The 22,022-nt window shown below is 50.7% G+C and overlaps 1 protein-coding gene across 1 annotated transcript in view; it reads left to right on the forward strand.

Moving 5' to 3' along the window:
- Positions 1-579: 579 nt before the first annotated feature.
- Positions 580-22,022, forward strand: part of LOC120922640 (lysophospholipid acyltransferase 5-like) — a gene marked incomplete at its 5' end in the record, with an annotated part of 49,773 nt that continues 28,330 nt past the window's right edge. Inside the window, 3 exons of the mRNA XM_040334729.1 lie at positions 580-690; positions 3,201-3,294; positions 13,511-13,548. Coding sequence (XP_040190663.1) covers positions 580-690; positions 3,201-3,294; positions 13,511-13,548 — 243 coding nt within the window. The remainder of the gene's footprint in view (positions 691-3,200; positions 3,295-13,510; positions 13,549-22,022) is intronic.

Below are 22,022 nucleotides of genomic sequence, written 5' to 3' on the forward strand. Positions count from 1 at the left end.
GGGATTCCAGCCCCTGTCCTCTTCAGGGCTAGGGGGGGGCTCCTGTCCTCTTCAGGGGTAGGGGGGGGCATCCAGCTCCTGTCCTCTTCAGGGGTAGGGGGGGGCACCCAGCTCCTGTCCTCTTCAGGGCTAGGGGGGGGGGGGGCACCCAGCTCCTGTCCTCTTCAGGGGTAGGGGGGTAGGGGCACCCAGCTCCTAGTTGCCTCGATTTGCCGCAGCAGAGAGGCCGGTCACATTACTTTCCCAGATCACCAACGATGGGGCACTGTCCCTCCCACTGACACCAAAGATGGGGCACTAGACGGGACACTATTCTTCCCACTGACCTGAAGTCCACCCCCCCTGAAATCTGAAGGACAGTAAACTGGCCCTTTATTTAGAAACTTTGGACCCCCCTGGTATATACATGTACCACATCGCTGCTTCTAGGAATGTTTTATGAATGGTCTGCTTTTAGGAATGGTCTGCTCTGTATTCCTTTATAAGACTTCTGCTGTGTTGGTTGTTCCTGTAGAGTATTTGGTGACGGGTGCACTTTTTATTTTGCCATGATTTGTAATCTTCCCCTCTCTCTCTCCTTTAGGCTCTCAGCTCTATCACTCGCTATTATGCGTGGTGTTACATTTTCTCATCCTGCGGCTGATGGGGCGGACGGTCACGGCGGTGATAACCGGATTCTGCTTCCAGCTGGTAAGTCTCCGCGCTCTGCGTCACAACGTGTGAAATGTTGAATACAATGTAACTCCAGCCTGAACCTTTTTGTGGGAGGGACTAGAACCTTGTATTTTGCATACAGACCACCCTGGGTGACGCCCACATGTGATGACGATCATCCATGAAGAAAATAACTTTATGAAAGGGGTCAGTCTGGGGAGGAAATGGCTAGATCTGGGGGTTGGCAACCTGGGGCCCTCCCAGCTGTTGTGGAACTACATCTCCCATGAGGCACTGCAAGGCTGGTGGTTACAATTCCTCCCAGAGGCATGATGGGATTTGTAGTTCTGCCACAGCTGGAGGGCCCCAGGTTGCCTCCCTTTGGTCTAGATGTTGCTAAGTGCCCCCCCTAGAGGTACCGTACCATTTCTCTGCGGTTTGGTTTCCTACCTAATCCTAGGCCAACCCCAGCACTGGAGACGGATTCTTCTACCTGGAGGCTTTAGTGTCGGTCATATGACGGCGTCCCAGAACGGGCTGCTCTCGCATGCCCGCGGGGGAGCCGTATTGCTAGGACACAGCACGACCCCCGATCTCTTGGCCCATGGCTCTTTACCCATGTGATCGGCTGTGTCCAACCACAGCCGGTCACATGTAAACGCGGAGATGCCGGTAATTGGCGGAGTAACTGGCGGAGTGTGTGGCGAGGAGAGCCGATCAGCGGCATCTTCTCCCAGGGGAATCTACGCATGTAACTGGTGCCCTGATTACAATATAGCGCCATCAGTGTCGCCAATCATTGCCCACCAGTGCCAGCAATCAGTGCCCACCACCTGCTGCCCGTTAATGCCCATCAGTGCCACTCATCAGTACCGCCTATCGGTGCCCACCACTGCTGTCCATCAGTACCGCCTATCGGTGCCCATAAGTGCGGCATATTGATGCCACCTAATCAGTGTCCATAAGTGACGCCTCATCAATGCCCACCAGTTCAGCCTATCAGTGAAGGAGAAAACTTACTTGGTTACAAAATTTACTGACAAACTAAGTAAAAAATATATATATATTTTTTTTTTTTCAAAATATTTGGGCTTTTTTTATTTTTTTTGTAAAAAACAAAACAAAAAAAAACTCAGCAGTGATTAACCACTTAAGCCCCGGACCATTTTGCAGCTAAATGCCCAGGCCAGGTTTTGCGATTCGGCACTGCGTCGCTTTAACAGACAATTGCGCGGCCGTGCGACGTGGCTCCCAAACAAAATTGGCGTCCTTTTTTCCCCACATATAGAGTTTTCTTTTGGTGGTATTTGATCACCTCTGCGGTTTTTATTTTTTGCGCTATAAACAAAAATAGAGCGACAATTTTTAAAAAAATTCAATATTTTTTACTTTTTGCTATAATAAATATCCCCCAAAAACATATAAAAAACATTTTTTTTTCCTCAGTTTAGGCCGATACGTATTCTTCTACATATTTTTGTTAAAAAAAAACGCAATAAGCGTTTATCGATTGGTTTGCGCAAAATTTATAGCGTTTACAAAATAGGGGATAGTTTTATTGCATTTTTATTAATTTTTTTTTTTTTTTACTACTATTTTGGGACCATTGTCATTTTCACAGCAAAAAATGCATTTAAATTGCATTGTTTATTGTGAAAATGACAGTTGCAGTTTGGGAGTTAACCACAGGGGGCGCTGTAGGAGTTAGGGTTCACCTAGTGTGTGTTTACAACTGTAGGGGGGTGTGGCTGTAGGTCTGACGTCATCGATCGAGTCTCCCTATATAAGGGATCACTCGATCGATGCGCCGCCACAGTGAAGCACGGGGAAGCCGTGTTTACATACGGCTCTCCCCGTTCTTCAGCTCTGGGGAGCGATCGCGACGGAGCTGCTATAAACGAATAGCCGCGCTGTCGTCCCGGATCGCTCCCCGAGGGGATCCGCACGCAGCGGAGGGGGTCCCGATCGGACCCCTCACCCGCTAGAAGGCAAGGACGTATATATACGCCCTTCTGCCTGTCCGTGCCATTGTGCGGACGTAAATAGTCGTGCAGCGGTCGTTAAGGGGTTAAATATCATCAAAAAATACTCTATTTGTGTGAAGAAAATTATAAAAATGTCATATGGATACAGTGTTGCATGCCCGAGTGGAAAATGGCCTGGGCAGGAAGGGGGGTGTAAGTGCCCGGTAGGCAAGGGGTTAAACATTGTTGCCTTCGCAAATTAACACATTTATTTGGAGCGCTGGGGTTCTGGCTTGGCACCGTCCATAGTAATCCATTCACCAATGAGGACGGGGGGGGGACTGTGAGGAGTGTGGCTTCTATTTGGACTTCATCAGGAGGGGGGGGGGGGTGGGGGGCAATGAACTGGTAAAACCTTTGATCCCAGTAAAGGAGGAGAACCGGGTAAAAGGTTGTATCTACCAACCTATGTGATCTGCCTGGATTCTACGAGAGTATGTTAAAGTCCACCTGTCCCTTCTCCATGTAATGTTCTCCTATGACCCCGTCTCTGAGATAATCGCTCTTTTGTATTTTGGACAGGGTTATCTACTGTTTGGCTACTACTACACCGCCACCGACGACTACGATATCAAGTGGACTATGCCTCACTGCGTTCTGACACTCAAGCTAATTGGTGAGTGTTCTCCACTGTGTACAGAAGGGGGGGGGGGGGGTAGGAAGGTCGGGACGATCTGGCTGGAAGGTGAGGGTAGCAGCCAAGCAGACGCTAGCTTTGATTGAATGCCAACTGGCCAATGTAGACACTCTGCCCCTTATTTTTTATTGGAAAAAAAAAAAAATATAGAAGATATTACCAGTTTTCAGTATTGCACATTTTCTTCTGTCCTAATCAACATGGACAGGAAGAGTCCCAGAGAACCAAAAGAGAATGTTGTTGCACATGGCACTTTGTAGATGTTCTGCAAGGAGATTTTTCAATGGCTGTGACCATAGAAAGTACAAATAAGAAAGAAACTATAAAAATATAATGAAGTGTACAATGCCGTGTTTTCTGAATCGTAATGTGTTTTGACTCCAAAAGTTAAGTGGTGTCTTCTGCTTCTACCTCCCGTCCATTCCGTTGCGTCTTCTGCCTCTACCTCCCGTCCATTCCATTGCGTCTTCTGCCTCTACCTCCCGTCCATTATGTTGCGTCTTCTGCCTCTACCGCCTGTCCATTCCCTTGCGTCTTCTGCCTCTACCGCCTGTCCATTATGTTGCGTCTTCTGCCTCTACCGCCTGTCCATTATGTTGCGTCTTCTGCCTCTACCTCCCGTCCATTCCATTGCGTCTTCTGCCTCTACCTCCCGTCCATTCCCTTGCGTCTTCTGCCTCTACCGCCTGTCCATTCCGTTGCGTCTTCTGCCTCTACCTCCCGTCCATTATGTTGCGTCTTCTGCCTCTACCGCCTGTCCATTCCCTTGCGTCTTCTGCCTCTACCTCCCGTCCATTCCATTGCGTCTTCTGCCTCTACCGCCTGTCCATTATGTTGCGTCTTCTGCCTCTACCGCCTGTCCATTATGTTGCGTCTTCTGCCTCTACCGCCTGTCCATTCCCTTGCGTCTTCTGCCTCTACCGCCTGTCCATTATGTTGCGTCTTCTGCCTCTACCGCCTGTCCATTATGTTGCATCTTCTGCCTCTACCTCCCGTCCATTCCGTTGCGTCTTCTGCCTCTACCTCCTGTCCTTGCGTCTTCTGCTTCTACCTCCTGTCCATTCCGTTGCGTCTTCTGCCTCTACCTCCCGTCCATTCCATTGCGTCTTCTGCCTCTACCTCCCGTCCATTCCGTTGCGTCTTCTGCCTCTACCTCCCGTCCATTATGTTGCGTCTTCTGCCTCTACCGCCTGTCCATTCCCTTGCGTCTTCTGCCTCTACCTCCGTCCATTATGTTGCATCTTCTGCCTCTACCGCCTGTCCATTATGTTGCATCTTCTACCTCTACCTCCCGTCCATTCCGTTGCGTCTTCTGCCTCTACCTCCTGTCCTTGCGTCTTCTGCCTCTACCGCCTGTCCATTATGTTGCGTCTTCTGCCTCTACCGCCTGTCCATTCCGTTGCGTCTTCTGCCTCTACTGCCTGTCAATTCCGTTGTGTCGTCTGCCTCCACCGCCTGTCAATTCCGTTGCGTCTACTGCCTCTATCTCCTGTCCATTCTGTTGCGTCTTCTGCCTCTACCTCCCGTCCATTCCGTTGCGTCTTCTGCTACTACTCCTCCTGCCTGATCTTTTGTGTCTTCTGCTACTCCTCCTGACCAAAGTGGTGTCTCCAATTGCCCGTTTCTTCTGCCTCTACCTCCTGTTGTGTCTTCTGCTTTCTCCTTCCTGTCCAATCTTCTTCCTTTATCCTTCTGTTAATTCTTCTGTCTTCTGCTTCTTCCTGCTAGTCTCATCTGTTGCCTCTCCTTCCAATTCGTGAAACGCACGCTGGGTTGGTTTTGTGGGTGGAGTCTTTCCTTGCATCCTCTCAGCTTGGGTACATTGTTGGCCCACTAAACAGGGGGGGGGGGGGGCCTGACATCCATAACCTGAATCGAGCAAGAGGGAGCACTGCGACACTCCAAAAGACACAAACAACATGTTGGCGATGCTGGTGTTGGTAAAATGCTCTCAGCTGTGAGCACAAAGGGAGGGAGGGAAGTGTCGGCCTCTGCATTCCCCTTGCCGTTGCATGTCTCGGAAAAGTGCTCACACCCAAGACCATCTGCAGCTATGAATCAGCCATCTCCTTCATAGCTGTTGTCAGAATAACTGCCAGGGTAACTAGGGTTAGAAAGCACTTAGTACATGTAGTACTTTTGTCTTATAAGTGCTTCCTAACCCTAGTTATCCTGGCTGTCATTCTGACGACAGCTATAATGGAGACGGCTGATTCATGGCTGCAGACTGTCTTGGGTGTAAGCACTTTTTCGAGACAAGCGACGGCAAGGGGAATACAGAGGTCAACACGTCCCTCCCTTTCTTTTTCTCTTTCGTTCATAGACGGACACAGCATCCTTTGACCTTAGGGTTATGCTTCTTCCTACCAGGAGATTTAGGCAGAATTCTACAGCACTTAAGGTGTTAAAAACTTTCCTTCATGCCGCTCCTCCCAGGGGGCGTGGCTCCCCCAGGCATAACCCCCACTCTGCTTTAGCAGCCTCAGTTTGTTTCTGCCTAACCGTCAGGAGAGTCAGGCTCTCTCTGGAGTCCTGGACTCTGGAGTTTTTTCTTGCAAATTTTTTTGCATTTTGCGAGTTTTTTCCTCGCTTTTTTATTTTATTTTTATTTTTGAATCCTGCGATTCTTCTATCAACAGCCGACTGGGTGACAGGCTGGGTCCTCGACCCTTGTAGTCCCCCCAGGTTCGGCCTTCGAGCGTGTGCCGGCCCTCAGCTCCGCTTTGGGACGTCCACGACAGGCCCCATTGCTCCAGGGGCGGCCGGGGAACTTTGGTTCTAGGGCACACATATGACCGGTCTCTATGGCCTTGTCACAGTGTGTCTGGCCGACAGCCATGCCGTTCGCGGTCGTTGGTTCTGTCTGGGATACCTCCAGCCAGGTAGTCGCAGGACAGGTAAGTAGTGGCCCCTTACTCAGGTAAGTGGTCTGGCTGGAATGTTTTCCCTTGGGAGGTCGACTGAGGGTTTTCCCCTGCTTTCCTCTCTCCCTTATTCCTCTCCCTCCTTTCCCCTTTGGGTGACGGCTGTGCAGGGGTTTTTTTCCCTGGGGCTCATATTTTTTCACTCGTGGTATGGCTGGGGCTGTTCTGTGTCACTGCAGGGGACTGTGGTGGACATTCTGGGCATTTTTGTGTGTGCTGTGTGCTGTTTTGGTGTACTGTCATTTTTGGGTACACTGTCTTTTTAAAACTGCGCAACGGCGGCCATTTTGCCGGAGCCGCGCTTGTATTATTCGGCGGCCATTTTCTTGTGGCCGGCGCCATTTTCAGCACTAGTTCGGCCTCTAGTGGCCGTTTCGGCGGGGAAAAAAGACCGCGAATCATCTGAGGGGACAGACGCAGCGCTGCAGCTTCTCCTCAGCACACACTTGCCTTCACAGACCGCGCTGTACCAGGGGGTGGTGAGTCTCAGGGGGCCCCATACTGTGCTCTAGCGGCCGGGAGGTGACCTGTGGGGGACTTTTTTCCTGCCCTTGGCAGTAGGGGTGAAATGGCAACGGCAATATGGAGCCTGAATCAGGCCCCTCATTTCTTACAATGCCGGAATTAACCCTTAAGCGCCCCTCCCCCTGCCACATCTGTTGAATCGGTGTCGGCTGTCCTGGAGTCTTTTTCTCACCAGGTTTGAAGCAGCCAGTGCTCGGTTGGGGGGTAAAAAAGCGCCCCCCCCCGGAGGCTGTTTCTGGGGATATCTCTGACGCAGAATCTGATGCTTCTGGTTCTGTCATGTCAGAGGATGCGGGCTTAACCCACATGGACAGCGAGGATGACTCTGCTGCGGAGTCTGCTGATAAGGAATTTGTTGGAGCTCTTATTACTGCGGTGCGTGAGGCTCTTCATTTAGAGGATTTGGCGGAGACACCAGCGGTGTCAGTCCCTTTTGGATTCCGCAAACCACCGCGTACCGCTAAGGTATTCCCCTGTGTTCCTTATTTGGACAATTTGTTGTATAAGGAATGGGATACACCGCAAAAGGCTTTTACTGTTCCTAAAAGCTTTGCTACCCGTTACCCCCCTGGAGGAGGACTTTTTAAAAAAGTGGGTCACTCCTCCGTCGGTGGACCCTCCTGTGTCCAGACTGAGTAAGGCTACTACGTTGCCTGTGGAGGGGGCTCCTGCTTTCAAGGACCCCGCTAATAGGAGAGTGGAGGCCGTGGCCCGCTCCCTGTTCTCGGTGGTGGGTTCGGTGGTAAGGCCGACTCTGGCCGGAGCCCTGGTAGCTCAGACGCTGACTGAAAGGGCGAAGCTCCTGCTGCAGGACCTGGAGGTCCAGGGGGCTTCCGAGTCCTCTAGGGACCTGGCTGAACAGTTGATTCAGGGTCAGAAGTTTCTCTGCGAGGCGGATATGGATTAGATTCCTTTGCTTTCCAGGGCTTCTGTCTACGCAGTGGTTCTGCGCCGCCTTATATGGCTGAAGTGCTGGTCGGCTGACCAGTACTCAAAAAAGGCCTTGGTAGATTTGCCCTTTAAGGGCGGACGGCTTTTGGGGGCATCCCTGGATGACATCATTAAGGATGCCACTGGAGGTAAGAGCACCTTGCTCCCTCAGTCGGGGAAGGGTAGGGAACCTCGCCGCAAGCAAGGTCCTACTTTTACTACCCCCTAAACGTTTTTTTTTCGTGCGCCAGCGCGGCTGGAAAAGGTCCGCAAGGTGCAAAAGCCCTTGCTGCCGGGCGTAAGCGCCCCTGGTTCAAAAAACCGAACAAGCCTGCGGACAAGCCTGCTTCCGCATGAAGGTCTGCCCCCGCCCGGGTCTCGGGTGGGGGGACGGCTTCACGACTTCGTGGATCGGTGGAATTCTCTTCTATCCGACCGTTGGGTTTGCGAGGTGGTCGCCTCGGGGTACAAGATAGAGTTCCTTTCTTGTCCCCCAAACAGATTTTTTTCCATCCAACCTCCAGCTTCCTCCGGATCGTCGGCTAGCCCTGTCCGGGGCTGTCCAGGATCTTCTGGACAGGGGGGTGGTTGTGCCGGTCCCCTCGCTGGAACGGTTTCGGGGGTTCTACTCCAATCTGTTCGTGGTCCCCAAGAAGGGAGGGGTTCGCCCTATCCTGGACCTAAAGGCCCTCAACTCCTTTGTCAAGGTGCAGCGATTCAGGATGGAGTCGGTCCGTTCTATCATGGCGTCCCTCCACCAGGGGGACTTCATGGCGTCCTTAGACATCATGGACGCATACCTGCATGTTCCCGTTTGCACAAGCCACCAAAGGTATCTGCGCTTTGCGATCGGGGAGGACCACTATCAATTCGTGGCCCTCCCGTTCGGGCTGGCGTCGGCACCACGGGTGTTCACCAAGGTGCTCGCCCCGATCCTGGCCTTGCTACGGCAGCGAGGGATCGCTATCGTGGGATACCTGGACGACCTTCTCCTGAGAGCTTCTTCAGGCTCAGAGTTAGAGGAGGACGTGTCCATCATGTGTCGGACTCTGCAGGAGTTCGGCTGGTTTCTGAATCTCAGAAAATCAGTGTTGGTTCCGTCCCAGAGGCTGGAACCCCTGGGGCTGGTTTTGGATTCGGGGGAGACAAAAGTGTTCCTCCCATCGCAAAACCTGCTGACCCTGCAATCTGCAGTGAGACAGTTGTTGACCCAGAAGTGGTCATCTCTTCGCTTCTGCATGCGGGTTCTGGGTCTGATGGTGGCCTCCTTCGAGGCGGTTCTGTATGCCCAATCCACACCAGGGTACTACAGAAGGAGATTCTGTCACGATGGGACAGGGTCCCATCTTCTCTGGATCACCAGATTCGGTTGAGCCATCTGGCCAAGTCTTCCCTGGCATGGTGGCTGACGTCTCCGGTGCTTCGGTCCGGGAAGTCTTTTCTTCCGTGCCGCTGGACAGTGGTCACGACGGATGCCAGCCTCTTCGGCTGGGGGGGCGTCTGGGGCACCCAGTCAGCCCAGGGGCGCTGGACTCGGGAGGAGTCCCGCCTGCCGATCAATATCCTGGAGCTCCGAGCAATCAAGCTGTGCCTTGTCAGGTGGTCGCTGGAGCTACAGGGCCGTCCTGTCAGGATCCAGTCCGACAACGCCACGGCCGTGGCGTACATCAATCATCAGGGCGGCACAAGGAGCTCGGCCGCGGCGACGGAGGTCGCTCACATACTTCGGTGGGCCGAAAGGTCCGTTCCGGCCCTGTCGGCGGTATACATTCCGGGAGTTCTGAATTGGCAAGCCGACTTCCTAAGTCGCATGACTCTGGATCAAGGGGAGTGGTCTCTCCACCCGGAGGTGTTTCAGATCCTGTGCCAAAAATGGGGCACTCCAGACGTGGACCTTCTGGCGTCCCGTCTCAATCGGAAGGTACCACGGTTTGTGGCCAGGTCAAGGGACCCGTGGGCAGACGCGTCAGACGCGTTAGTGGCTCCCTGGGGTCAATATCACCTGATTTACGCCTTCCCTCCTCTAAGGCTCCTACCCCGCCTGCTGCGCAGGGTGGAAGCCGAAGGGATTCCAACGATCCTGATCGCCCCAGATTGGCCGCGTCGCTCTTGGTACGCGGGCCTGGTACGTCTGGTGGCAGACGCCCCCTGGCGTCTGCCTCTGAGGGAAGATCTCCTGTCTCAGGGCCCGATCTTCCATCCTGCTTTACGGTCACTGGCTTTAACGGCGTGGCTGTTGAAAACCAGGTACTGAAGGACCGGGGCCTGTCGGGCCCGGTAATCTCTACCATGCTGCGTGCACGGAAGTCCACTTCTCGAAAAATTTACCATCGTACATGGAAAGCATACATCTCTATGTGTGAGGAGATGAAGTGGCACCCCCGTACTTACGTGGTGTCCCGGATCCTGCTGTTCCTACAGCGGGGAGTGGACCAGGCTCTTGCCTTGAGCACGATCAAGAGTCAGATTTCTGCTCTGGCTGTTTATTTTCAGCGTCCCTTGGCAGCGAATTCTTTGGTTCGCACGTTTGTGCAGGGGGTCCGGCATGTGGCCCCCCCGGTGCGCCCTCCGCTACCTTCTTGGGACTTGAACTTGGTCCTCTCGGCGCTTCAGCGTGCCCCCTTTGAGGACATTCGGGAGATCCCCTTGCTGACCTTGTCGCCGAAGGTGGTCTTTCTGGTAGCTATTACCTCTATCAGACGAGTGTCTGAACTGGCAGCCTTGTATTGCAAGGCCCCCTACTTGGTCATCCATCAGGATAAGGCGGTGCTGCGCCTGCAGCCCTCTTTTCTTCCGAAGGTCGTTTCGGCCTTTCACATTAACGAGGACATTGTTGTTCCATCATTATGTCCTCAGCCGAAGAACCCGAAGGAGGCCTCTTTACATTCTCTGGATGTGGTTCGGGCCCTTCGAGTTTACTTGTCGGCGACAGCTCCGTTCCGGAAGTCGGACTCGCTGTTCGTGTCTGTGTCCGGTCCCAGTAAGGGCCTGGCAGTCTCGTCGGCCACCATTTCCAGGTGGATCCGACAGGTTGTGCTTCAGGCCTACGCCCTGAAGGGGCGGGCGCCTCCCTTTCGGGTCATGGCGCATTCGACCAGGGCGATCGGGGCCTCCTGGGCTTCCGACACCAAGCCTCTGTGTTACAGGTGTGTAAGGCAGCGACCTGGTCGTCGTTCCACACTTTTTCAAAGTTTTATAAGGTGGATGTGAGTGCATCTTCTGATGCCTCCTTCGGCCGCAGGGTGTTACAGGCGGCAGTTTAAGGTTGGAGTTCCTCCGTTGAGTAACTCCGGTTTTGTTTGGGGTGTAACCTGTTTTTGCTGTGTTATTTTCCCACCCCTCGAATTTTTTTGACACTGCTTGGGGACGTCCCTAAGGTCAAAGGATGCTGTGTCCGTCTATGAACGAAAGAGAAAAAAGGATTTTTGTACTCACCGTAAAATCCATTTCTCTGAGTTCATAGACGGACACAGCACCCACCCCTCCTTTGTTTGTACTGCTTGTTACGAACTGAGGCTGCTAAAGCAGAGTGGGGGTTATGCCTGGGGGAGCCACGCCCCCTGGGAGGAGCGGCATGAAGGAAAGTTTTTAACACCTTAAGTGCTGTAGAATTCTGCCTAAATCTCCTGGTAGGAAGAAGCATAACCCTAAGGTCAAAGGATGCTGTGTCCGTCTATGAACTCAGAGAAATGGATTTTACGGTGAGTACAAAAATCCTTTTTTTTCTCACAGCTGAGACAACCATTTTGCAACTATGAATTGGCCATCTCCTTCATAGCTGTTGTCAGAATGACCCCTAGGGTTAGAAAGCACTTGGTGCTTGTAGTACTTTGTCCCATGGAGGACATAACTAAAATTAATGAAATGCCTTATTTTAAGCTCTACTAACCCATACCAACCAATCAGAATTTATTCTGTAATCGTCATACCAGTTCATGACATATTTTGGTTGACTCTTATGGGTTATAGCATTTACACATGAAAAGGATGTTGTTTGTATAGTACACTTCTATATTGCTTCAGGATCTGCAGTCGGAAAATACTGGCCTCCAGAGAGGAGGCATCTTGACAGGTTCTCAACAAAACATGGCCTTAAAAACCTGTCAATATGGCTGAAACTTGGCTCCTCCCCTCTCTGAAGGCCAGTATTGCCCTTGGCCTGCAATTTTCATGCTTTGAAGGTCATGATTTGATGAGAACCTGTGAAGATGTCTGAGACTTGGCTGCTTGTCTTGGCTGTGCGCACTTTACTGAGACAAGCGGCGGCAAGAGGAATGCGTAGAGATGGAGTGATCTATTGGTCTCTGCATTCCTCTTGCCATGACTTGTCTCTGATAAGTGCTCGCACCCAAGAGAATGTGCAGCTATAAATCGGCTGTCTCCTTCATTGCTGTTGTGAGAACGATAGTCGGGGCAACTTGGGTTGGAAAGCATTCTAAGACAAAGTACTACATGTACTGAGTGCTTTCTAACCTGTGTTATACTGGCCGTCGTTCTGACAACAGCAATGAAGGAGACAGCCGATTCATAGCTGCAAATTGTCTTGGGTGTGAGCACTTTTCTGAGACAAGCAACAGCAAGAGGAATGCAAAGACTGACACGCTCCCCTTCCTTTTGCCACTGCTTGTCTCAGAAAAGTGCTCACAACTGAGACAGTCTGCAGCTATTAATCGGCTGTCTCTTTTAGAGATGTTGTCAGAACGACCACTAGGGTTAGAAAACACTTGGTACATGTAGTACTTTGTTCCAGGGAGGGCATTACAAAATAAGAGACTTTCTTTAAGCTCTACTTTTTAAGCGTACTAACATCGTGACAGGTTCTCCTCAAAACATGACTTTTAAATCATGAAACTTGCAGGCCAAGGACATAGTGGCCTCCGAGAGAGGGAGCCAAGTTTCGGCCCTCTTGACAGGTTCTCCTCGAAACATGACCTTCAAACCATGAAAATTGCAGGCCAAGGGCATGTTTAAGGGGGACCTGTCAAGATGGCTGAAGCTTGGCTCCTCCCCTCTCTGGAGGCCACTATTGACCTTCAAACCATGAAAGTTGCAGGCCAAGGACAATGGTGGCCTCCAGAGAGGGGAAGGAGCCAAGTTTCGGCCATGGTGTCAGGTTCTCCTTAAAACATGACCTTCAAACCATGAAAATTGCAGGCCAAGGACAAGTTTTAAGGAGAACCTGTCAAGATGGCTGAAGCTTGGCTCCTCCAATCTCTGGAGGCCACTATTGACCTTCAAACCATTAAAATTGCAGGCCAATTTTCATGGTTCAAAGGTCATGTTTTGAGGAGAACCTGTCAAGATGGCTGAAACTAGTCCCTGCACAATAGTGGCCTCCAGAGAGGGGAGGAGCCAAGTTTCGCCCATCGTGACCGGTTCTCCTCAAATCATGACCTTCAAACCATGAAAATTGCAGGCCAAGGACACGTTTTAAGGTGAACCTGTCAAGATGGCCGACACTTGGCTCCTCTCCAGTGCTGGAGGCCAGTATTGCCGGACTGTAGATCCTGCAGCAATACTGAAGCTATACCCTGGAACTAACCCCGCTTCCCCAAGTCAGGTGCTCCTAGACTCGGCATTGCCAGGTAGCAGCCGTTCTGACAGATCCCTCTTTAATTAAGGACACCGTCAGCTGTTGAGACTTGGCTAGCAGCCTTGGAACGCTTGAAAGGAATTTCCAGCCTCGTGGCAGGCCGTGTCCCCTGAGTCGGGTTAAATGTAGAAATGTTGTGTCTGACCGCGGCTTTACATTTTGTTTTTGTGTTTTCGGCAACGTCAAGAAGTGTTTTCACTCATCAACCTTCTCGTTCCCACAGGACTTGGCTTTGATTACTACGACGGTGGGAGAGCCATGGTTAGTATATTCTGTGTCTGATAACTTCCTCACCTGTAATTAACCTGAAACCCGTCCAAGGTGGAAGCCGGCAATTAGAGCCTCCGGATCTTCTGCTGGCACCGTGCCACCAATGTTACCTGTCTCTACAAGAGCGGCTTTTTGTTACCTCTCCCGTGTAATCGATTGAATCCGACTCGTGTTTTCTCCCCCCCCCCCCCCCCCCGAAAATCACGCTTCTCTGATAAAAAGCTCTAGGAATCCAACGTCTGCCAGAATTGTAACTGGAGGGGGCAGTGACTGTTCAGTTTGGTCAAAGGGCACCGGTGGGTGAGCAACAAAGTAGGAGAATAGGGAGGGGGAGTTCTGCGTACTTTTTTCCTTTTTAAAACTGAATTCCAGGCAAAAGGTTAAATCTACCAATAGAATGCACCGATCAGCCATAACATTAGGAACACCCGCCATAACTTGTCCTGGCATGGACTTTGGTAGACCTCTAAAGGTATGATGGGGTATCTGGTGCCAAGTCGTCAGCAGCAGATTAGTTGGGGCCTCCTTTCATCAGACTCGTTTGTCCAGCTCATTCCATAGATGCTCAATTTTGTTGGTGATTTCGTGGCTCCAATGACACCCTTGCTGCTGGCTTTGCCAAGTGGTGATGGACCTGGAACTAGGCAGGTTACCATTAGCTGGGAGATCATTGAGCCACAGCTCAAGGAACCCCTAGAAACCCCTGGAGGAACCTTGATATAGAGGGAAAATAAAGGTTCAAGCTGAACTCTCTGGAAGAAACAAATATTCTCTACATCCATCGGTCATGTGACTTCTTCTGGAATCTTCTTCCAGATCTGTGCAGTAATCCAGTGTGTGACTTCCTGTAATAAAGACCGCCCACTGCTGCCCCCTCTCCGTGTGCAGGGGGGGACTGGTCTTGTCTCCGCCCCCTCCTGTAGTGGGTGGAGCTTGCTGGACCCCCTCCCACAGCTCTGCTCTCCTTGTGCAGGATGACTGGTCTTGTCTTCGCCCCTTATTGTACTGGGTGTAGCCTGCTGGGCCCCTCCCACAGCTTTACTTCTTGTGCAATATGACTGGTCATGTCTCCACCTTCCTCTTTTTCTGTAGTGGGTGGATGGTGCTGGACCCCCTCCTGCAGCCTGCTGGCTCCTCCCACAGCGCCACTACTTGTGCAGGATGACTGGCCATGTCTCTGCCCTTCCTGTCATTTTCTGTAGTGGGTGGAGCGTGCTGGACCCCTCCAGCCGCCTGCTGGGCTCATCCCACAGCTCCACTTCTTGTGTAGAGTGACTGGTCTTGTCTCCACCCCTTCCTGTACTGGGTGGACCCTGATGGGCCCCTCCCACAGCTCCACTTCTTGTGCAGGATGACTGGTCATGTTTCCGCCCTTCCTGTCATTTTCTCTAGTGGGTGGAGCTTGCTGAACCCCTCCCACAGCTCTGCTCTTTTTGCAGGTTAACTGGTCTTGTCTCCGCCCCTCCCTGTAGTTTTCTGCAGGCTGCCTGTAGTGGTTGGAGCTTGCAGGGCCCGTCCTATCTATATTTGTACCTTTTTGTTAGAGCCCAAAAATGTTCTCTATTGTAAAAGCAATCCTAACGACTAACTAGCCTCCGGATTCCTTTTACAAGCAGATGAAAGGGACAATCTCCTCCTGTCCCGCGGGTAGTCCTGATCAACCAGCCGGCACTACCACCGGCTGATCATAGAGCCCAGCAAAGATCCCATCAGCTCTGTTGGGCTTTATGGTGTAGTAACTTAGAAGCGAAGATGTCGCATCACTTCCAGGTTACCTGAGTGTAAACTGCGCCAATTTTAAAAATGAAAATCATTTGGTTACACCGATCTTGGCCTTTTTGGATGCTTTTAAGGGCAGAGGAGGGATTTGGTGTCTTATAGATCTTTCCATAAAGAGGACCTGTTGCATAACTATTGCTGTCAGAAAGGATGTTTACATTCCTTGCAACAAATTTAATAAATAAAGTGACAGTGTAAAAATAAATATAAAAAATTGAAAAGTGCCCCTTGTTCTCATGCACAAAGGCGAACGCACATGTCGGCCACGCACGCAAACTGTGATCGTTCCACATGTGAGGCATCCCTGCGAGCGTCAGATCATGGGCAGTAATTCTAGCACCAGACCTCATGTGCAAATTTAAAGTGGTAACCTGTAAACCGTGGTGTATTTAGGGTTTGTGCTGCCCTAGGCCTGACTAAATTCATGCACCCCCTAATTTAAATACGACCCACCCTTCCTGTCAAAGCCACACCCCTTCCTATTTAAGACCCGCCCTATCATCTGTAAATCGCACCCCTTCCAGACCCCCGCCCCCTCCATCTCCCCTTTAGCAGCAAAAATACTTCCTTTCAGCACAAATCCTCACATAACCCCTTCTAGTGAAAATCCCCCTTCTCAGCACAAACCCTTGCCTTAACCTCCCCTTTCCCAGCACAAATCCTCCCCATCTCCCCCTTCCAGCATACATCCTCACGTTCAGAAAAAAAATCCCCCCTCATCTCAAACCTGTGCCTCCTTCTCTCCCCTCCCAGTACACCCCCCCCCCCCAGCTCTTTCTCCTGTTCTGTAAGAGTAGCTTAACTCTGCACTGGTCAGGCACCTCAGAGGCTATATGTTAGCCGGGACTCGGGAGGACAGGTGGGGGGATGTTTTTGTGCGGGGGGGGGGGGGGGCCTCCTCCCGCAAAGTGTCGGCCTAAGCTAAAATACAGCCCTGCCTGTAAAGGCTTTTGAAGAGACACCTATGGATATTCCAATGTATGTCGTTTGTCTCTGTTGCACGCGTGTGCGCAGTTTTAAAGCGTGACATGTTTGGTATCTATTTACTCTGCATAACATATTTTACAAAAAACTGAGTTATGTAGTGTGTGTGTGTTTTGCATGTATAGCCGTGGCCAAATATTTTGAGAATAACGCAAGTATTAATTATCACAAAGTCTCCTTGTTTGTAGATCTTTGTGTCAGGTGTTACTATGGGATGCTGAAGTATAATTACAAGCATTCCATACGTGTCAGAGGCTTTTATTGACAGTGACATGAAGTTTATTCATAGTCAATTGCAGTGGTGACCCCTCTTTTTTCTTTTTCAAGACTTCTACAATTCTCCCCGGCATGGTGTCGCTTACAATTCTCCCCGGCATGGTGTCGCTTACAATTCTCCCCGGCATGGTGCCACTCAACTTCTGCCTGATGGGGCCCCCCCCCCCCCATTCTTCCACAATCCATGCTTGGAATTTGTCAGAATTTCGACTTTTATTTTTTGGTTACCTGGCTCACGATCTCCCCTCTTCTGCCCGGGTGGTGACCCCCGATCTCCCCTCTTCTGCCCGGGTGGTGACCCCCGATCTCCCCTCTTCTGCCCGGGTGGTGACCCCCGATCTCCCCTCTTCTGCTTGGGTGGTGACCCCCGATCTCCCCTCTTCTGCTTGGGTGGTGACCCCCGATCTCCCCTCTTCTGCCCGGGTGGTGACCCCCCGATCTCCCCTCTTCTGCCCGGGTGGTGACCCCCTGATCTCCCCTCTTCTGCCCGGGTGGTGATCTCCCCTCTTCTGCTCGGGTGGTGACCCCCGATCTCCCCTCTTCTGCCCGGGTGGTGATCTCCCCTCTTCTGCCCGGGTGGTGATCTCCCCTCTTCTGCCCGGGTGGTGATCTCCCCTCTTCTGCCCGGGTGGTGACCCCCGATCTCCCCTCTTCTGCCCGGGTGGTGATCTCCCCTCTCCTGCCCGGGTGGTGACCCCCGATCTCCCCTCTTCTGCCCGGGTGGTGACCCCGATCCCGCAGCTGAATCAACAATAGGAAGACGGTCCTGGCACTTGCTGGACTTTCTTGGGTGCTCCGAAGCCTTCTTCACAAATGCAGTGAAAATGTGTTTTTTTTTGGCAGAGGGACTTTGCAATTCATCTGACCCGCTCTTCATAACATTCTGGAGTATAATCCAAATTCCCATCATAAAAACTGAGGCAGCAGACTTTGAAAATGTGTGTCCTTTTTCTCCAGTCGCCTTTCAGGACAACCTTGGAGAGAGCGCAGCTCCGCCTCTTCATTAGGAAACACATGCTAATCTTTAAAAGCCCTCCTCTTCCACCATGGCCTCAGTTATTGTGTTTCCTCCGCCATGGTGGAAGCGCATGCTTGTGGACCAGGGGTGCTGCGCTCTTTCCAAGGTTGGAGGGGTAAGCCTTACCTTATCTGTTTGGTGTGCAGTGGCCATCCCAGGCTCCCCTAAGGGTGGGGGGGAGTCCTCCGGAGTCTCCAGCCTCTCCCTGCTCAGTGGAGTGAAGGCTCTACAGGAAGCGGCGCTGAGTGCCCAGGGGTCCGCTGTTTTTTGGCTCAGGTGGCCGGGCGGCACACTACCGCATTGGCGGTGTTTATTTTTGAAACGCCGCATGACGGTCCCGGGTCCTGGCGGGCGGGTGACGTCATGCACAGCGGCGTAGTTTCCTGTAGAGGCGTGGCGACGCGTGGTCCACGTCGCCTAGTAACGCAGAGGTCAGGGGACAGGCCTAAGAGCGGCGTCTTCCGGTTCCGGCCGTCTTTGATGACGCGCAGGCCCGGGAAAGATTTAAAAATCATTCAGTCCCGGCTGTGTTTCTCTCGGCGATGGAAGAACCTACAGCCATGGCGGAGACAGGCGCCTCAGACGCTGCTCAGGTCCAGGTAGGGGGGTACAGCGGTGCCTCTATCCTTACTATTGGGCTTATATGTTTTTTTGTTATTTGTCCTCCTTAAGGGAGCCTGTACTGCAGGGTCAGAGGTAACTTCTCTCGGTCCCTGACAGTTGCACTGGGTGGTGTTTGGTTAGCTGTGGATCTTTTCTATCACATCTTCCTTTTAAAGTGGTGGCGCTTTTTTCCTTGTTTGTAAAAAACCTATTGTTTCTCCAATGGTAAAATACCCTTTTTTGTGTGTTTTTAGGAGAAACAAAAAACTAAAAAGCCACCAACTCAAAGGAAATGTCCTTCCTGCAAAAACCCTCTTAGAGATTCATGGCAGAAGGCAATGTGTAAATCTTGTATTAAGGATTTAGTGGAAGAAGAAACATCCCAGCAATATAAAGTGTTATTTTCTTCAGTGCAAGAACTTGCAAGTTCTTTGAATTCGGTCAAATCTATGTTGGTTCAGACTCCAGCAGTGCAAGCTGAACCCCAACATTTACCACCCAGCCCAAAAGCTTCCACCTCGAGGTCAGAGGTTGTGGATTCAGGGGATGAAGGGACAAGTACTCTTCGCTCACTCAGGGATTCAGATGAGGAGGAAGAGGAAGGAGAGTACAGAAATTCCAGATATAAAGTCTCTCTAGATGAAGTAGATGATCTTCTTGAAGCAATTTATACTACACTTGATATTCAAGAAGAGGAGGTACAATTATCTCTTCATGACAAAATGTACCAGGGTCTGGATGCCTCCAAACACAAGGTTTTTCCAGTTCACAGAGTAGTATCAGATACTATTAGAAAAGAGTGGAAAGATCCAGAAAGGGGCCCCTTCTTTTCTAAAAGTCTAAGGAAAAGATTTCCCTTTGAAGATAAAGACTCTGAAGCCTGGAATAAAAAGCCAAAAGTTGATGCTGCCTTTTCCCAGGTGTCTCGACGCACGGATCTTGCGTTCGAAGACATGGGGATACTAAAAGATCCCATGGACAAAAGAGCGGACTCCCTGTTAAAGAAAGCTTGGGACTCTACTTCTCTTAGTCTAAAACCTGCAATGGCCTCCACAGTGGTGGCAAGAAACTTGGAGTGTTGGGTGGAAAAGCTGATGAACCATGTTGAAGCTGGTACACCAAGGAAGGATATCTTGGAATCCTTTCCATTGATTCTAAAATCAATCAGGTACATGGCTGATGCGTCAGCTGAATCAATTAAGTTGTCAGCTAGATCCTCTGCCCTGGTGAACTCAGCCAGACGTGCAGTATGGCTGAAAACCTGGACAGGGGACACAGCCTCTAAAGTCAAACTCTGCGGGTTACCCTTCTCAGGGGACTTACTGTTTGGACCGGACCTTGAAAAAATTCTGGATAGAACAGCCGACAAAAAGAAGGCTTTCCCGGCTAAGAAACAACCTGTTAAAAAGAATTTTCGTTCTTTTCCACAAACCTCCAAAAAAGAAGAAAACAAAAAGCGCTGGTTTCCTCAAAGAGGTAGAGGAAGAGGAGGTATCCTCTTTAAGTCACCCCAGGATCAGTCATCAAAAGACAAGTGACAATCTGACTCCTGTGGGGGGAAGACTGTCCGCTTTCTCTTCTCAGTGGAGCCTTCTGACCAAGAGCCCCTTTGTGAAAAACATAGTTACACAAGGATACAGTCTGGAGTTTTCAGAGTGCCCTCCTTGCAGGTTTTATGTAACAACCCTACCAAGGGATCAGGAAAAAGCTTCTGCAATGATGAACCTTCTAAAGGATCTGATCCAACAGGAAGTTATTGTCCAAGTCCCAAAAGATCAGGAGGGAAGAGGGTTTTACTCCCACATATTCTTAGTAAAAAAGCCTTCAGGCAAATATCGCCTAATTTTGAACTTGAAGATCCTGAACAAAACTATAAGGTACAAGCACTTCCGGATGGACACCATTTATTCCATCACAAAGTTGTTAACACCAGAGTGCTTCATGGCCTCTCTGGATCTAAGGGATGCGTATCTACACGTGCCAATAGCGCAGGCCTCACAAAAGTTTCTACGCTTGGCAATAAACTTGGGAACTTCAATATGGCACCTCCAATTCAGAGCTCTGCCGTTCGGCCTCTCATCCTCACCAAGGATCTTTACAAAAGTGATGGCGGAAGCCTTGGAGCCTCTGAAACTGAGAGGGGTCTCAGTTGTTCCTTATCTGGACGACCTCTTATTCTTTGCAGGTTCAAGGGATCAGCTGGTTTCAGATCTCCAGACGTCCCAGGCTCATCTCGAGAGCCTGGGGTGGATATTGAATCTAGAAAAATCAAACCTAGACCCCTCGCAGGAGATGAGGTTCCTCGGTTACACCATCAATTCAGTTCTACAGAAGGTGTTTCTCCCTCAAGAAAAAGTAGAAAAAGTAGTTTCTGCAGTGAGCCAGATTCAAACGAATCTCTCAGTGTCAGTACGTTCTGCCATGGCAGTCCTAGGTCAACTTACGGCCTCGATTCCTGCCATTCAATGGGCAAGGCTTCATTCCAGACCCCTACAGAGGAACATCCTACAGGAGTGGTCTCACCAGGAGTCACTGGAGAAAACCTTCTCTCTATCATCAAAGGTAAAACGGTCCCTCTGGTGGTGGAGAGATCCCTCCAATCTCACAAAAGGTCTCTCATGGGTCCTTCCCTCGGACAAACGTCTGACAACGGACGCAAGTTCGTGGGGATGGGGAGCCCACCTGGACGGTCAGACCGCACAAGGGTCATGGACCAAAGTGGAGGCAAGGAGGTCATCGAATTGGCGAGAACTAAAAGCCATTCTTATGGGTCTCCTGGCTTTTCAACAGATGCTGAAGGGTTGTCATGTCCAAATTTTGTCGGACAACACTACAGCAGTGGCCTATGTGACCAGACAAGGCGGGACCAGGAGCCAGGGATTGATGGAGCTGGCCAATCAGTTACTGACTTGGGCGGAGAAAAATGTGGCCTCTTTGTCAGCAATCCACCTAAAAGGATCCCAAAATCTGCTGGCAGATCTTCTGAGCAGAAGGAAAGTAATATAAGCAGAATGGAGTCTAAATCAGGAGATTTTCAACATGATCTCCAAGGAATGGGGACATCCTCAAGTAGACCTTTTTGCCAGTCAGCAAAACACGAAAGTTCAAAACTTTTTTTCTCTCCACAGAGAAGACCAAGCGATGGGTATAGATGCTCTAGCCCATCCCTGGGATTACCATCTGTGCTACGCCTTTCCCCCCTTTCCCTTGATTCCATTGGTCTTAAGGAAATTCAGAGAAGAGAAAACAGACTTAATTCTGATTGCTCCCTTTTGGCCAAAGAGGCCTTGGTTCGCAACCATACTGAACCTGGCCGCAAAACCTCCATGGAAGTTGCCTCCCAAGAAGGACCTTCTAACACAGGGATCTGTGTGTCACCCAGAAACAGACAGGTTACATCTAAGCGCTTGGTTTCTGAGGAAGACATTTTGAAAAATAAAGGCTTGTCGGACAAGGTTGTAAAAACTCTTCTGTCCAGTAGGAAGGAGGTAACAAGATCAATTTATCTTAAAGTGTGGAAGAAGTATAACTCATGGTGTTCTTCCAAGACCTTTCAAACTAAGAGTGTAGTCTCAGTGCTAGAATTTCTCCATGAAGGAATGGAAAAAGGACTTGCAGCCAGTACCTTAAAGACACAGGTAGCGGCTCTTTCTGTTTACTTAGAAAAAACTCTGTCCAGAGAACCTTTAATTTCCAGGTTTTTTAGGGCACTGGCTCGAAATAGGCCAGTGATCCTCAAAAGTTTTCCCAGTTGGGACTTATCGGTTGTACTACAAGGTTTGACGGGAGTTCCGTTCGAACCATT

Source organism: Rana temporaria, unplaced genomic scaffold, assembly GCF_905171775.1.
Source record: "Rana temporaria unplaced genomic scaffold, aRanTem1.1, whole genome shotgun sequence".
Lineage (NCBI taxonomy): Eukaryota > Metazoa > Chordata > Amphibia > Anura > Ranidae > Rana > Rana temporaria.